The sequence below is a fragment of the Lepeophtheirus salmonis genome, chromosome 4, assembly GCF_016086655.4.
Source record: "Lepeophtheirus salmonis chromosome 4, UVic_Lsal_1.4, whole genome shotgun sequence".
NCBI lineage: Eukaryota > Metazoa > Arthropoda > Copepoda > Siphonostomatoida > Caligidae > Lepeophtheirus > Lepeophtheirus salmonis.
This window is the reverse complement of record NC_052134.2, coordinates 52782046-52800204: the sequence shown is the minus strand read 5'-3', so window position 1 is coordinate 52800204 and position 18159 is coordinate 52782046. Positions and strand designations below refer to the sequence as shown.

The 18159-nt window shown below is 30.5% G+C and overlaps 1 protein-coding gene across 7 annotated transcripts; it reads right to left on the bottom strand.

Annotated features, from left to right (window-relative positions):
* Nucleotides 1-14: 14 nt before the first annotated feature.
* Nucleotides 15-17702, bottom strand: Fim (plastin-2 Fim). 7 transcript variants are annotated; one of them, XM_040710441.2, is made up of 12 exons: nt 17335-17702; nt 7156-7217; nt 6909-7076; nt 6177-6264; nt 4897-5062; nt 3399-3516; nt 3239-3331; nt 2703-3171; nt 2499-2637; nt 1749-2052; nt 1572-1679; nt 15-1000 (listed from the first exon to the last, which is right to left on the bottom strand). In XM_040710441.2, exons 1-12 carry the CDS (start codon nt 17357-17359, stop codon nt 854-856), a joined length of 1887 nt encoding a protein of 628 aa, XP_040566375.1. In that variant the 5' UTR covers nt 17360-17702; the 3' UTR covers nt 15-853. The 7 variants fall into 7 exon arrangements, with proteins under 7 accessions (XP_040566375.1, XP_040566377.1, XP_040566376.1 ...); XM_040710443.2 differs by lacking the exon at nt 17335-17702 and adding an exon at nt 15072-15381; XM_040710442.2 differs by lacking the exon at nt 17335-17702 and adding an exon at nt 12527-12662.
* Between the last annotated feature and the right edge of the window lie 457 nt (nt 17703-18159).

Below are 18159 nucleotides of genomic sequence, written 5' to 3'. Positions count from 1 at the left end.
TGATAAGTCATTCATTTATGTCTTACAAAGTTGTATTTATTTATAATGAATAATAAATTGAATTGAATAATACATTATTCATTGATGGGCCATAATAATTAACTTCCCCATGATAAAAACTCAATGAGAAACAAATAATTATATAATTAACAGATAAATTACAAAATAAAACAACAATACTTTAAGGCAGTTTGGATTTACATTATAAGTCTAACAAACAGGAGTCCTTTAAAGTAGGTATGTGTACATAATTAATTAGATCATAATTGCAGCAAGATATGAATAATTCATATAAAGACAATCTATTCAAGTTGTGGAATTCAGAGTGAAGTCATATAATATATACAAACAAACAAATTAACATTCATCCACCAAAATACAACAAGTCCAAAATTTACTTTGTATTTTGTTGTCAGCCGTAGTTTTTTCTGCGTCTTTTCCTCCTATCAGTGTTTTGAACAACGTTGATTGGTTGAATGATCTTGCTCATCAATATTTGAATAAAAATAAGTCAATAATTGGGGAAGAGTTGTCTAATTATTTTTTAGAGAAAAGGCTGCGAGATACAACAAAGGTAACGCCGTGCATGATATCATTGTTTTTTAAAATATTGTATATATTAATATATTGTCATTCCATACATAATGATAGTAATTAATGAATATATTATTTGGTATCCCGTATAAAATACATAATGTTTTGGTATAAAATTGTAAGTACAATATTAAAAAAAAAAAGCGGTTTTTTGATTCTTAGAGAATATTATAGATTGATTTTTTGATTCTTAAATGCCTTTAAAATAGTAATAATAAATAAAATGGTCTAATGGAAAATCGTGTGAAGATCCTAAGTCTTAAGAAATATCCACAAGCATTAAATTTGCGTAAACTGTTAAAATCATTTTGTTTTTCATCTCTGTGATGTCTTCTGGGAGTGCGAATATGGGAGCACCTATCTTCCGACACATTGCAATTGCATATTTTGCATTACTTAAGCAGTCCTGCAAAAAAAGAACAATTATAATTTTATTAAAAATAGCCAAAAAAATATAAAATGACCGTCAACACAAAAGCATACTAGAATGATTTTTCAATTCTTGGATATCCCACCCTATACCAGAAATTTGGAAACAAAACTTTATTTAAGAGCCTTTCTCAACTATTATGGGCTCTATGCGAAACAAATTGCACAGGACATAGAGATAATAATTGAGGCCCGGTCCGTTTTTAGCGCAAAGGGGACCTGGATCAATTCGGGGTTATTTTCTTTTTGAAAATTTGAAATTAATTTTGAATCTTATTTTTTTAGAAAATAAAATCGGGGCCCTTTGGAATATTTTTATTAGTTTGAAAAGTATATGTGACTTTTTAGATATTCATTCTTTTCCAATCCAGGAGGGGGTCTAGTGGAAGTACAGGGCACCCTACAGTTGCATAGGTAAGGTCGGCCCTCCTAGTATTAGCCGAAATATGTCCACGAAATATTGGATTGTACATGTGCTTTTTTGTTTTCTTTTTCAAGATTGTTTTTGTGTTAATTCACCATAAATGAAATGATATATTAGTTATTACCTCTAAATCTAAACTGTTAGCAGATTTAACAATGGAATAATCAATGGTCCCCGGTCGAAGGGCATCAATGAGATGAATAATTGGAAGAGCCGTCTTAATACTTGAATCCTTTAAAAAAAATAGATTTAAAATTTGAATAAGGATTAATTATAAGATAAAAAGAGGATTAAAACAAACCTGAAAACTATAAATGACAACATTTTTATCTGATTCAGCTAGTTTCTGGTTTGCCCAACTGAGGATTTGTGACTCAGCCATTGGTTTACCATCAGGACTTAATTTTGCTAGTAAAGATAGAGTATACTTCCGCATGAGTTGCCAAATAAGTCCTAGAGTTAGTGTTTTATTGCCTTGCATAATATCGTTTCCATCGACTCCGACTATAACCAACTCTAAATCCCGTCCAAGATCGACAGCATAATTACAATTATCACGGATTTGAATGATTTTCTTTGCATGAATCTTTGAATATTGATTTTTTCTAAAAAATAATAAAATAAATTTAAATATGTTATCGAGAAAAGTCAAAATGAGCTAGTGGAGAAAATAATATTTTTAAACTAGATATGTGGTCTGCCAACATTAAAGCAAGCTTGAGTGATTTTTTTCCCAAATTGAGTTTTATACATTCGTATTGAACTAATTATCTTATTTTCGATTAATAAAGTATTTTGACAAATCCATTGGAGAAGGCGCTGTCATTTACAATTACATGTCGCAAAAATTCCTTCACCCTACTTATTGAAAAATATATTGAGGCCAAATAAATTCTCATGAATCAAATAGCCTTAAACTATATTAAAAATAATTGGGTATTTCATGTCATCCCAAAAATTTGAATATAGAGCCCATAATTGACGGAGATATATTTATGAAATATTAAATTAATTGGATATTTCTCTAATTTAATGTATATGTAATACTTACTGAGTGACTTTTTTCCAATTTACCATTCCATTTTTGATAATGTCGTATATTTGAAATATAATCAAACCATCATACAAATCTCCATATAGATAGTTGACATAGGGATCCACTCCAAGAGAGTTCATCCAATTGCGATAAGCTATATATGAAGAAAATATATAAATTATGTTCTCATTCTCTAGGATAAAAAAAAATTCAACTTACTTTTTTCTTCACGAGTCTCCTCAATGATAAATTCACTCACTTCTTCGGGATCATCTAACCCTGCATAGTTATTGAATAAATTAGCAACAAACGCCAAATTTAACTTTTCAACACCATTCACAACATCTTGAGCAGTAACAAACGCTCGACACTCAATTTTTTCAGCCTGCTGAAGCATTTTGTCGGCTCTTTGACGTAAATCTGTTATTTGTAGAGCGGATTTATTAACACCTGCGTCTTTTGGAGATATTTGAGAGAGGAGATGACTATAAGCTTCTGAATCTCGAATATCATTCGAGAAATTGTTAACTCTTTTATCAGAGCCGGCTCTTTCTAGGTGAAAGTTGACCCATCTTAATAAAATTTGTTCGGGAGACATTTTAAGAAGTTCTTCAGCGGATTCACCTTCACGACATAGTGCCAAAAGTCCAGGAACATGTTGTAATGTGATGCCCTCAAATAGAAAATGCTGAAACACATAGCAGAACAATGATTTAGTTTACGATAATTAATTATTTACTATCAAGAGTACACACCTTAATTATTTGCCATATCAGCCCTAAGATTATATGTTTTCGCCCTTGATGAAGAATATGCGCATCCATATTGACGACATGGCATCCAATTGCCTAAAATGTATCAATAAATAGGTTTAGTTTTTTCATACTAAATTTTGAAATAACTATTAATTATTACCTGAGCAGATTTAATGGCTAGAGTAAGATTTTCATGCTTTTGAAAAACAGATAACTTCTTCTTTTTATTGATAACTCGGGGATCAATTGTGTCTTTCACAACGAAATTGATGATTTTACTATTGAAAAAAAATATATATTTATATTAGTATCAAATATGAACAAGGGTTATGTTTATATTTTAGTTTTCGTTTCATAACACTTCATTTTCAAAAATATGCAAATTTCTAGGAATAATTAATTCTTCAATTTTTCATAAAAACTAAATCTTTTGTAAACAGCTGTTGATTTTCAAAATTCGACAATTTAGAGTTTGATTACTTTTATGTTATACTTATAATTTCAATTAGTGTTGTGTCGATCCTTATTTAGGACTGAAGACTGCAGTCTTGTCCAATTCGGTACTGCATACAACTGTAAAAACTGATAAAGTTCGGTTCTTGATGACGTCACTCAACTTTATTTCTTCTTCTTTTCCTCAGTACTGGCAAGCCAAAGAACCAACAGTCTTACAGACTGGTCCTAACACTGGGTTGAACCGAATAAATAAGGACTCACACAACACTAGTTGCAATTACCGGTTTCAATACCAATTTAGTATATTATCGTTTAAAATGCGTCCGTACCCCGGTACTACAATATGAAGTACCGGTAATCCGAATAGCACTACATGATAGATTCTTAGAACAAGCATCTGAACGCAAAAATAAACCAATTTGTTTCCAACCTACTTAAAATAGGATGTAAATTAGCGTTGAGACTCGGTCCGAGAACGTTCAATTTTTTTAATGAAGTAAAGTAATTAAGTCCTTTAAAGATGCTCAGTCTGGACCGGTCCCCAAGAAGAATTGGATCAGGGTTGTTTTCATTTAAATTTGGTATAGACCAACTCTATAGATTAATTTTTGATTGCGTAAATTTTGTTTCAAAATTGTGAACATCGACCTCCAATGACGTAATATGAATTTAAATGTGACGCATAAATCATATTTGTAGAAATGATAAATAAGAAGTGGGGAGAAAATCGGTCCTTAGATTAAAACCCAAACAATTGGTCTATATAATCAGACCGAAAAAATGGATCACAAATTGCAAACGATTAAATTTTGGTCTACGGTCTGATATCAAGGTCTGGACCGAAATATCGGACCAAATCGATTTGATTCATATCAAAATTCAAAACGTGGAACGGATTTTTTTAGGAGACATCATTTTATTTCAGGATTAGTCTATACCGAAGTTGGACCGAACAAATTACAATTTTAACTCAGACCGTTCCAGAATTCCATACCGAACCCCAACACTAATAGAAACATTGATGAAATAATGGTATAATAATAAAACAGTAGAAAACGAATTCAATTTGCTTCCTCAAGTCTTATAATTAACATAATACATGTCTTTTTGTTGATAAAGTCATGACAAGTCCAGGAAGTCATGAAATGCCTCCCTGGAGTGCATTGACCTAACGATTTATTCATATTAATTGCATTGCCTACCATAATAAAACTCCATCACTAATTTTTTCATAAAGATCTTCGCCATCTTCACGTAGAGGTAATATATATTTGAGATCCTCTTGATTACCTAAATTAACATTTACCCAGTCGCTAAAAGCTCTTTGTTCTTCTTTCAGAATCATGTGATAACTATATCCATGTTGACCTAGAATATGATATTATGAAAAACAATCTATAAATGCAAAGAACAATTTAATGCAGTATTATTCTATACTTAATAAAATCATTAAAAAGGGGCTAAACCCTATAACGCCCACAATCCTTTACATTTCTCAAAACAGAAATATTTTCCTTTTAATAATCAGTCAAAAAATATGATTTTTGAGTTATATATAGAAATTGAGAAATTATTTTTAATTCAAAGTAACACACTGCTAGTCGTAACATTTAATGTGTAACGCAACCTTTCATACGAAATAAACCGGGGGAAAGGCGCAAAATCAGTTGCCAATAATTACCAACTATGAAAATGATGAATTATTTAACAATTTAGGCAGTAAATGTCGACTCTTTTTGCCTTGGATTGAGATGTTGTGCTTCTAATAACTTTTAACTCGAGAAACATGACCTTTATAGCCAGAAATGTGTCCTTTTTTTGTAAATATTTTTTTGAACATTTATATTATTTAGTACTATTTTTTTACTTGAAGGATGGCAATAACAGAAAAAAGCAGCAAATATAGTTTGTAGGTATGTTTTCAGATTAAAAAAATGCTTTAAACACATCCGCCAAGAAAGTTGAATGGAGATTATGTTCTTAATTATATTTCTTGTTCGGTTAATTTGTTAGTGACAAGGATTACGCCAAAAGTTGCAGATCGATCTTGATTATACTGTGTACCAAGATTATATATGGTCACAATTAAGAGAGCATTAAATTTTGATAGGTCAAGGTAACACAAAACGTTAATTAAAAGTGTAAATCGACCTTAAATTTAGAACAAATTGAGATACATAACTCAATTTGATTTAAGGCGGGAGTTTTGCAATCTACCGAGTACCCATTCTAGTTAATATTTGCAATTGCATTCATGAAGTATCGAGTCAAACTGCTGTAATCTCGGATTCCAAATCATATACAGCAAATATGAAAGAAACAAAGGCGTTATAGGATTAAATAACATTTGCGTAGCGTTATTTGAATAGACCAATTTTAAACATACTACATACATTAAAACAACATTTTTTTTAAAGAACAAGCGAAGTAAGAAGATATTACATAATAAGACTAATTAAGGTATTATTAAAGAAAATTATACTTTTATCAGTAGTGGCTTCTTCATCCGTGAAGCCCTTTGTTGTCTTCCAATCCACGGTCGTATCATTTTGTTTGAGAGTTGTACAAATCTGTATAAAAATTAAAGTAAAATAAGTAGAATGATATCGAAGAAACACTTTAAAATATAATATTAGTATATTTTGAGGATACATCACTATAAATTACCTAATTAATATATTATGCATATCTTTCATTTTTTGAACAAAATATCTTAAACAAATAATACGTACTAAGTATATTATTATAATTAGTACGTATTTAACACTTACAATGAGGAAACAAAAAAACAATCTTGAAGAAAGATCATTTTTATATATCTATTTGGGTCAATTATAGCCTTTGCATTCAAATTTAGGGGAAGGGGGAAGACCCAAGAATGTTAACTATAGTTTAAACCCTTCACGTGATTAATAAGACTTTTTTTTTGCTCCGATTATATGGCCTTTCAAATAAATAAAATCCATCAATTTCTAATTATTTAATTATGACAATAAACTTATCCTAATTTAATTTGTAATTTGTGGGGTATCCAAAGTATTAATCCGAATAATTTATTGATATAAGTTGACGATAAATATTCGTGGAGTTATACAAATGTAGTTAATCTCAACTCAATTATAGCAAAATCATTTTAGGTTGTTTCTGTATGCAAGGCTCACATTTGAACTAATGATAAAAATAGTTTCCCCCACTTTTGAGAGCAATAAATTACCTCTTTAAACATATCCTTGGACACAGGATCATTCATTTTAAGCTTCCCTTGGGATTGGAAATCTTCCAACAAATCCCGTACTTTATGATTGGGTAATTTAAATCCCATTAAATCTAGGGAGTCCTTGACTTCCGTCGTCTTGATGGAATCCTTGCCATCTGCACTTATCTGTAAAATAACAAATATCAATAAAGATGGATGTATAAAGGTCGGAGTCAAGGTCCAAGTACATTGGACAAATTCGTACCTCTTCCCAGCAGTGTTCAAAGCACTCTTCAAACTCGGATGATGGAGACATTGTTTCAAATTCTGTAAATATAAAATAATATTATTAAAAGTTTGCGAAATAATGATATAATCAATATATATTTATATTATGTATTGATTTTAAAAGAGTCTCCTCTCTTTTTATTCTAAGTCAACTCCTCCGGTAATCTCCTTTAAATTTTTTTAAGAGAATAAAGTATAAAAAAGATCCTATGATATATGCATTAATCAATGCATTGAATCAAAATAAATGTTAATTCGATTATGATTATAATCAGAGTAATTGCAAATAATATAATATATAATGTTGAGAAAACAAGAAATGATGAATGATCTATAATAATAATTACTTTGGCTCACAACTCACTGATATCAAGACTTCAACTCTCTCTCTCTCTCAAAAGGAAAATAGTTGTTTTGGATTATGTAGGCTCCAAGTAAATAATTTATTATCTATGGATCAATTAATTATAAATAGATAAACATAACCCTGAGTCATAACCCCGGGTAAAGAAATACTAATTGCAAATTCGTAGAGAGAGATTATGAGTAAGACACACTATCTTTTAGACCACTCCTTCTCTTGTGGAGGCCATAAAAAATCACGATCCAGATGCTAAGGGCGCTTTAAAAGTTAGTGCTAGATTCGAGTAAAAACATTCGAGTTTTTGAAGTTCAGCGTACAAGGTCGGACATAACTATGGCGGGTATCGATAAGAAAGGAATTGAACAGAATCAATCTGGGAAGGGATACTAACCTAGATCTATGGAAGTTGAGCTATGCATAGACTGCAGGTGGATAACATACCAATTTTTGAGTTTGGCAAATTTGGGATTATTTTGAGTTCAATATTTAAAATACTTGGGACTCGATATGATATCACAATCAAAGACTTGAGACTCCACTTGGACTCACTTTTTACTGACTCCAAGATGGGCAATAACAACACGGGACTTAAATGAGCACAGAATGAATATGAGGACTCAAACTGTACTCAATTTTACTCATTATTACCTATATATCTTATGTTTCGAATTTGGGATATATATTTGAGCATCAGTAATACTCAAAGAGTCCAACACTACGTACTTTTAATTATAAAAATGGGCAATTAAACATTTGATGCAAAGGGACTTATTTATTTATTATATAAGTGACAAATTTGTCAAATTAAGAAAGTTTTGTAGATAATATATAACTTACTCTGCGGTGACAAGTGGTCCAATGCACTATTATAAATCTGTTACTCTATTGGCTAATTGATTTTTTTATTATTAAACTCTCTGTTTAAATGAGTATAATTTGTAACTAAATAACAAAAACACTAAATTGTACATAAACAACGATACACGATCTGCAAAATCTGATCAACTCTCATCCCTTTCTGTTTATCAGTAAGAACATTTCCCCCGATCACAAGAAGGACCTTCCTTTTAATAGTTAGTTAGTTGTAATAGGGAACATGTTGGTAGTACATAACACGGTGTGTTGTTGCTCTGATCTTCTTGGGCATGCGCTCTCCGAGGAAAAATCCTCATCATTATATTAGAAAGTAGGAGAACCCCTGAACTCTTCTTCTCTCCCTAGCTATATACTTTCTCTCTCTATCTCTCTCTCCCCTGAAACTAGCTCCTTTAATTCACAACTTTTCCACTTTATTTATTAATATATTATTCTGTTATCAACTAAGTAAGAAGTTGTAATATCCGGCAAATTGATAATAGCATTATTGTTTTGTTAAAAAAATATATATTTCCCCTTCTTTATGTCAAAATACACACAAATATATTTTCTGTATATCATTGTTTTATTTGAATGCTAAAACTCTTCTCATGTTTCTTATGTGGTGTACAAGTTGTAGTCTGTACAAGCAGATTGACCTACATGCTACTGTGACCGAAACATGAGATTAAAATATTACTTGTAGATTATACGGCCTACTTGTTTGTACACTGATACCCAGGAGCGTCCACTGGGGTGGCCTGAAGGGGCTGTACCCTCCCCCAAATTAAGGAATTTTTTCTTTTAAGTAGAAAATTTAATATTTCAAAAGGCCAAAAAGTTTTTGGTATTTTAGGCCTATGTTGATATTCGAAGATTTTTCAAGCGCTTGGTGTAAATGGCATGAATATATTTCAAAGCCTTATGTTATCAGATTCCAAAACCACTTTTATAATTTATTTGCTAAAAGTTAAAAAGGGCTTCTTTTACCATTCGTACCTACATAATGACCAAGTAATGTTAATGGCCAATATGTTAAGTTAACCAAGGGCGTCCGCAGGATTATATATATAATTTTTTTGGCTTGGTTTTTTAGGAAAAAAATCCAAATATAAAAATTTTTTGAGAAAAATTTCAAAAAAATAGAAATTAAAAAATAATAATTTTTTTTGGAAATAATTTCAAAAGCCCATAACTGTTAACAAAAAATTATGTTTTTTTTGGAAAAAAAATAATTCAAAAGACCCCAGCTATTCACAAATAATAATAAATAAATTTTTCAAATGAGAAAATTTATTGGTAAAAATTTTTTCCAAAATAAAATATTTTGGAAACAAATTTCAAAAGCCAACAACTGTCCGAGAAAATATATTTTAAATATAATTTTTTTAATAAATTTCTAATGTTAAATTTTTTGGAAAAAAAAAAAAAAAATTATTAAATTTTCTAATAAAAAGAAAAAATTCCTTTACTTGAGGGGAGGGGCTAACGCCCCCCCAGCCCACTCCCTGTGTACGTTCCCTGTTAACACACAACTAATCTTGAGTAAAAGTCCAGACAACGTCATATTTTTTTTTAAATCATGCAGATACCCCGGAGGTTCTAATCATTGCAAAATTTTACTCCCTCCTACCTCTCCACACTTGCAAATACATTCTAGCCCCGGGTGTTGCTCAGGCATCATCAATAAAAAAAATCAAATATCATATTTAGATCCAAAAAATTTCAAATAAAAGCCACTTACTTCGTCATAAAGGCCTAAAAACAAGTGTTTAATGTTGAATCTCAAGTCAATAAATTTGTATGTTTGCATGCATTGTTTGTCATTTAACGATTTTATTTTTAAAAGAACTTAAGAGCCTAGTTAGTTGACATCATAGCACTTATGACGTAATAACGTAGTAAGACCACAAATCTCACTACTAACTGACTTCAAAGTTTTAGATCCCTACAAAATTGTAGCTTCCACAAGTTGCAACTTATAGAAAATTATTCATTCCATCGTTTGTCGGACATTATTAACATTATACACACGCACGTACTCGTACGTATCTAAAGAAGCCGTTAAATAAACATGCACTCGTGATAAAATATCGTTAGAGATACAGTTATATCTTGAGATACGAGCAGCCCAATTTACGAGTTTATAATAAATACAAAATAGATACTGAGCAACAAAAAATTTGCATTTACATATGCTGAACAAGAGTTATTTCTATTGGTACAAATTGCTTTGACTCACACCAAGAAAGAATATAACTCGTATTTCAAATCATACCTGTAATATGTTGTATGGCTGGAGACGAAATATTATATTAAATACAATGCGTATTTTTTTTTTATTAATAGAGGATCTCAACTATGGACAAGTGTTATCCCTAATCTCTCAAAATATTAATCAATATATTTGATACATTCACAACTGTTCAATAGTAGAACGTCGCTACATTGATGATGGATCAATACATGACTCAACATTTGTAGAAGAAGAAAAAAACCCTAGGTACAAAATGTACCACGCCAAAAAAAGAAACTAGCAAAATTTGCAAAGGCCTCCTCCTTTCTTACTGAGCTATTAAAAAACCCCTAGTTATCTCTCCGGCTCTCTGGGGGTGATAATCAATGATCAATATTTATTTATCATTTTTGATAGTAAAGTACAGGACCCTCCTCGATCTTCTGTCTTTTCAATTCACACACATGGAATCATATAAATATTGATTAGTGTATGATGTCTAATAATTAGTGTTGCTGCGATCCTTCTTTAGGGCCGAAAACTGCAGGCCCGTCCACTTCAGTCCTGCATATCAGTCCTAAAACTGATAAAAGTTTGGTGTTTGTAACGTCACTCAACTTTATTTATTTTTAAAAAATAGTTCTAGAACTCACAGTCTTAAGGAATTGTCCCAAAGACTGATAGAACCGGTCCTAAGACGATACAAAAATACTACTAAAAATAGACAATACATCTTTAAATAAGTGTTGGTTTGACTCGGTATGACACGACTTGAGTGGATTTTCAAACTCTAAAAAACCCTAGTACACTCATTACTTTATTGAGTCGGCTTGATTGTTATTGCTAAACCTAATCAAATGTTGGATTATATATCTCCTATCTGCCCCTTTATCAGATCGTCAAAAACTTCCCAAATGTTAAAGCACCCTCTAGAAGAAATAGTTTTCATTAATATTATAGTTCAGTACCTTTGTTTAACAATTTAATTAGTTCAGTAAAATTGTAAGTATATTTTATGGCCGAAAATAATCTTCTACTATTCTTAATGTAGGCTTAATTAAAGTATTGATTATTTTTATAAAAATGGATCAAGATTGATTAATTATTAATTGGTTAAGGATTTAGCAAAGAAGGTTCAATGGTTCTAACACATCCCTAGTTTTGAGTTTTCCCAGGAAAGCTGTCCATAAGGGATTTCCTAATCAATAGCCAATTTCTAACAAAGTTCTTCTAATCTCTAAGGAGATTGACTATGTAGACATATAGCGCCGTTTTGTAACAAATTGCACAATCGATCTCATAATTACTTAAAATTCATTAGTACTCATAGACCCTATAAAAATCGATAAAATAGTGCATCAAAAATAGGCAAATTATATCTACTAGGACTTGAATGTAGATGAATCTAACTTGATATAAAATAATCAGTGATCATGCGTTGGGTTTCGGTCTGAGACATTTTTAATTTTTGTTGTCTATTATGGATAATTTAAAAAAATTTTAGTCTGGACTGATTACATAGAAAAGTTGTAGTTACATCCGTCTCACAAAAATAATCGGCCTTGCTCAATATTATATATAAATTGTTTGTTTCCAAATTGTGAGATCGAAAAAATCGGTCCACAATTTGAAAACGATTATGTTTCTCTCAATGGCCTGAGACTGCAATCTTGACCAAAAGACTCGTTCAAATAAGTCCAGAAAAAAAAATCACATAATACCAAATTCAAAAAAGCCGTCTCGAACCGAGTTTTCACTCTATTACTACTTTGTTTTTTAACCAAATTATTTTCATTTTCTAATTTATGAGCACGGATCGCCCCGCTTCGACTCAAATAGGCATATCACTACTTTATATAGAATATACAATATAAAAGATCTATTATGACTTACCAAGGAACCCCATTTTGATATAAATAAATTATTTCTTTCAAATTATCACGTGTTTTAAACACAAAAAAGTTATTCAAAACAGAAAACGATATATTTATAACTTTTCACAACGATCTATCGACTCAAACTGAGTCAAAAAAATGTACAAGATTTAATCAGAGCTCTTTTGGGAAGAAGAACCATGCCGAGATTTCTTTCTGTATAAATAAAAAATCTTGGTGGGGGTGTCAGTTATGAGTTATGTCAAGACATTTAATAATAATTTATGTACGCACATACAAAATTATATTTAAAGAACACCTCCACCCCCCCCCCTCATTAAATAGGTAAATAAAACGAATCGTTGTCTAAGTAAAGCAACGTAATAATAACCCATTTGCTCCGGATTATCAAGGCGTTGCCAGGATTCTATTTTATATATATTTTTAGAAAAGAAATAAAAAATTTAAAGAGAAAAATGGTAAAAATTAAATTTTTTTGAATTTTTTTTCAAAAATCCATAGTTATTCTCAAAAATTAACTTTTTTGTGATTTTTTTACAAAAATCTATAGCTATTTTCAAAAAAATTCGAAAAAACCGTAGTTATTACCCATAAATAATTTTGATTGGAATAAAAATTGAATTTAAAAAAAAATTCTAATATTTTATTTTTTTGGAGAAAAATTTAAAAACTCATAGCCATTTATAGGAAATTAAATTAAAGTGAACAACAAAATTAAATTTAAAATATTTAATTTTTTTGAAAAAAAATTCAAATATTTAATTTTCTAATAATAAAAAAATTCAAATAATAAATTTTTTAGTAAAAAAATCCCTTATTTGGGGAGGAGGGCTACATCCATTCTCGCACACCCACAACAGACGTCCTGATTATCCTTATAAAGGCTCTATGAACCGTTTTTGAAATTGTAGGGTCCAATTACTGTAATTGAAAAATAATAATATGTGGTTTTCCAATAGTTTTGAGTCGATCCTTATTTATTCGGTTCATTTCAATCGTAGGACCGTCAGTTCTTCAGAAAATCAATGAGATATATATTATTTGATATATTAAAAATGAGTAATAAATAACTTCTCTAACTGCAATTAGTTTTTATTATTGATAAAAAAAGTATTCTGTGGTACATTAAATGATTGAGAGTTACATACTAATTATATCATTTGTCACGTCCTTACCTTTAATGTATCGGGTAAATTTTATTCTAAAAAGAAACGGAAAAAGACGCAAAATCTTCTGTTAGTTAGTCAAAAATATCAACTGTTATGTACCTTTTAAGTGCTCCCAGGGTATCATTGTATGTATTATGATTTACCTAAAATTCCCAACAGTGATTGATTATTAATTTCATAGTTGAGAATAATTGACAAATGAATAGTCCCTTATTGTGGGCCTTTTCTCCAATATTTTTTTGGAGGAAATGTTTTAATTTCAAAATACATTAAAGGTATTTTGTGCATGCTATACATGCCCGTCCTTAATGGTAAGAACGCGTAGGAATCAAACGTAAAAGTAGTCCAATAAAACAATATTTGCTAAATGACGTCACCATATACATATATCAACTAGTGATGTCATTGTCTATCAATCAATTTTCACCAGTTTATTGAAATATATTTAAAGTTTTTGTGGGTTACATAATTCAGTTAGTATACTGATGTAAGACTTAAATTTAATATGATGAATAAAGATAATGCCTTCTGGAGAGTGCGTTTTAAAATATGTGAGCCTTTTTAAGGACTGATAACTAGAACAGAACGGATTTTATGCCTTATCACGACTAGACCTTTTATTCACTCTGAATCTCAACTGTCAAAAGGGAAAGGAAAAATTTGAAACTAGTTTCAAATCGTATAAGATGACAACTTGAATACAACATATATAATAATTAATCAATATTCTCTAAATAATAATGAACAGTTGATAAGAAAAAAAGTACAGAAGACTAGTAACTATATGTTTTTGGTTTTTTTCCTTTTCCAGGTCGAGGTTGAGATTAGATAAAAAGCTAATTGAAACCAAAAAAATCACAATAAATTTTATGTATAGCAAATGTTAATCAATCAAAAATAAATTATTATAGGGGTGTCCGCAGGGGGTGGACTGGAAGGGATGTAGGGTACAAAAAATATCAAAAAAAAAAAAAAAAAAAAAAAATCCTTTTTTTTTTAAATTTAATTTTCTTTGAATAACTATGGATTTAAAAAAAAAAAATCAAAAAATTTAATATTCATAATTTAATTTTTTTTATGAAGAGTTGAAGATTTTGGAAATTTTTTCCGAAAAAATTTAATATTTGAAACTTTTTGTTAAAAGCTGTGGACTTTTCAAATTTCTTTACTAAAATTTAATTATTGGTAAACAGCTGTTGATTTTTGAAAAATTATATACACATTTCCGGCGGACGTTACTATATTAGTACAATTAATGGCCGCTAATATAAAAAAAATAGTTGATGTGAGAACTTGTAAATTTATACAAGAAGTGACAACAAGGAATTCGTAGATAATTAATTACATTAAATGACGGACAAGGCTGTGTCTTACCTCCAACTAATGACTAATGGAGATTTGATTTCTTTTGTGAATGAGGGATTTAGGGATCACCTTAAGTTACAAAGGAGTTATTGACTAATGAATCAACGTTGTTTTGCTATAACGTAAATATGGTTAATGTACAAGCCTCCACTCTTTTGTTATTGTTATTTTCTTTCGTATTACTTTGTAAAGTATTGTGAATAGTAGGCCCACATTAATCGAAATAGGAAAAAAAAAATAAAAACACTCAAGTCTTAACATACAACCGTACGTACATACTTTATACCAAACATATGAGAGACAATTATGAAATGTACTCATCTAATTATCTCATTAAAATAATCAGCATTCATGAAATAGGTATGTATACAATCAAATAATAATTATTTTTAATTGTATATGATTGAATAAATTGGCACAATTTTTCAAAAAATTTGAAACAAAACGAGTTGTCATAAATACAGATAGTCCCATACTAACGAAAGGTCCATTAAAATCTGAACACTTGGAATTTTAAAATTCAACAATATATTACTTATTATATATACAATAGAATTTCAACAAAATGAATACTAAAAAACAAAGTGTATCAGAGCTCTCTTAATCATTAATGTAGCCGCCCTTAGCGGTAATTATGGCTTCCAGGTGGTAAGGGAAGGCCTGACCCCAACTGAAGATGTAGTCCACTGTCACAGCATCACAGTGTTGGCTGACAATGGCATTGAGGGCCTCAGCGTTTGGATAAAGGGAATTACATTAAAAGTGTATAAAATATGACACTCCAGTATGTAAAAATAAAAGTCACCGACTAATTGCATGGTAACCCTGACAATTTAAACAATGTTTTAGAGGATAGCCACTTAGCTGTAATAACGTTTCATTAGATTAGCTGCAAGCATCTATAAGAGGAAGGAACTAAAAAATACAAAAAAAACCACTCTTCAGATTGGCAAAAATAATTTTTGCACGCATTACGATCATATTTTATACAACTATAGTACTAAATATATTAACACTTTGAAATCCAGCCTCCATATGGTATGGGTTAAAGTGACCTATAATGTCAAAAATAGCCTTTTGTTGTTAAATAGATCAACAAGGACACTTAAATGAGGGCTTGGATCTCCTCCAGACTAAGACATAGCCCTGGATTCAAGAGGTGCATATGCCCATATCCTGTTTTCAACAGGATATGGACTACAACTACCAATATTGTCCAGGTGTGATGAAAATCCATTGAGAGTACTTTTAGCATGCTTCCCCTGACTCATTATAAGTCTTTGGACTTTGCTATGCTGTTGGGTATGGCAAATGGGAAGGTCAATGCTATTCCAAGAGTGAGCAAGGATTGTCTAATGACAGCTGGGGACGTTTATTTTTGGTTAATATTCCACCTTAAACACTTGTGCGTACCAGCTGTACTAATGTATAAGAGGCTTAAGGCTGTGGTCTGCTCAAACGAGGAATATTGTATACATTATTAAATTCTTATTTATTGCACTTTTTTGTAAACCTTATTCAGAGTTTTATTCCCATAAAAGAGGGTACTGATCCCGATCTAAATGTATCTAAATATTTAGGGTCTTGATTAAACTCATAAAATCAGACATTTCATAGATAAATAAAAAAGTAGTTCCAGGGCAGGGTGTTAAAATAGGACATGTCCAAGTAATGACGGTTGGTAACCCCTTAATTTAGAGGAGGTCTAAGTCAATTTTGATGGGATGGTAATGTATAAAAACCCTGTAATTATATAAACCCTTCAATCATCAAATTATAAACAATTCCATCAAATTAATTGTGATTTTGTAGGCATGACTAATTTGCTAATAAAATTCACGACTTGATTTGTGCGTATTATGTATTTAAAAGATGATGACGGGAAGAACTCGTCAGGAGTTTTGAAATCCTGATATTGAATGAATTAAGAATTGATGAATATATTATATTCTATGTGTCATGAATAGGAATACAATTCGTGAATAATTTGATTTCTCAGGAAATAAAAAACAGGATGGGCACCACACCTAGGGCGTTCATTATCGGCCTCATACGCAAAATATATCTATACCCAACTACAAAATTACATAACATTATCAACAATTCATTCGTCTATAACATGATAATATTTAATAATACCAATCTTAAATAAGTTAATAAATAATAACTCTACATGATTAGGGCAATTCACGTAGTATTATTTACACAATATAAATATATCAAAATAAAATTTGTCAGAAGAACATATACAAATAAAACAAGGGAAAATTACCGGACTCATCCTCTACCAAGCCCATATTTCCTTGGATTTAAACAATAATGCAGAATGTGTAGCAATTAACAACGTTCTTATCAAACAAACACTATTCTTAGACTGGAGTTTCGCAATTCCTTCCTTCGCAACACAATGATGAACATGACTAAAACCCGCGTTTTTTTTAAATGCAGACATGCTATTCCGTAGATACTATGTACAAAAAGTAAATATACAAAACGGAAAATTAGTCATAAAAAAAGTGCTGTGTGTTTGACTACTAGGACTACTACGAGGCCGGGTGTTTTTATCATCTGCATGCAACGTTTCCCCCTCTTATATATTGTATTAGATAACAATGTATTATGGTATATTATTTGAATTTCAGCTGTTGTTCATATTTTCAAATATAAAAAAATGAATTGTGAGGGGAAAAAAAGAAGAAAAGGAAAAGGAAAAAGTTAGCTATCTTCACGCAACTAGCTATTTTATGATCCTGGTGCTAGCTAGACATGCGCAAAGGAAGGTGTTGTCATCATAAATATCGTATCAATACGGCTGTCATCTAATCATTCGTTTAGTGAATGATGCAATATCTTAAGCTATGTTGTTAATACAGGAGATCCCCTTGTTATATGAAATCCACCCTCCATTAGTACAGGAACTATTTTAGTTGGACTAAAACCTGTAAAACGGATCTTTTTTCTTCCAAAGTCCACTTTCAACAACTTTTCCTGGATTTGTCAGCATATTTAGGTCAACAAGAGTATTTTGTGCATCCACGCAAAGTTGAAAAAATGTATTTTTGACACAATATAATTTATAGTAGTTTATTTATGTTGC

Coding starts and splice junctions, on each gene's coding strand:
- Fim (XM_040710441.2), bottom strand. CDS start 17,359: ATGGGCTTGGTAGAGGATGAGTCCG. Junction 3,517..4,896: donor AGTGATGGAGTTTTATTATG/GTAGGCAATGCA, acceptor TTTTTTCAATAG/TAAAATCATCAATTTCGTTG. Junction 1,680..1,748: donor TTGTCATTTATAGTTTTCAG/GTTTGTTTTAAT, acceptor TTTTTTTTAAAG/GATTCAAGTATTAAGACGGC.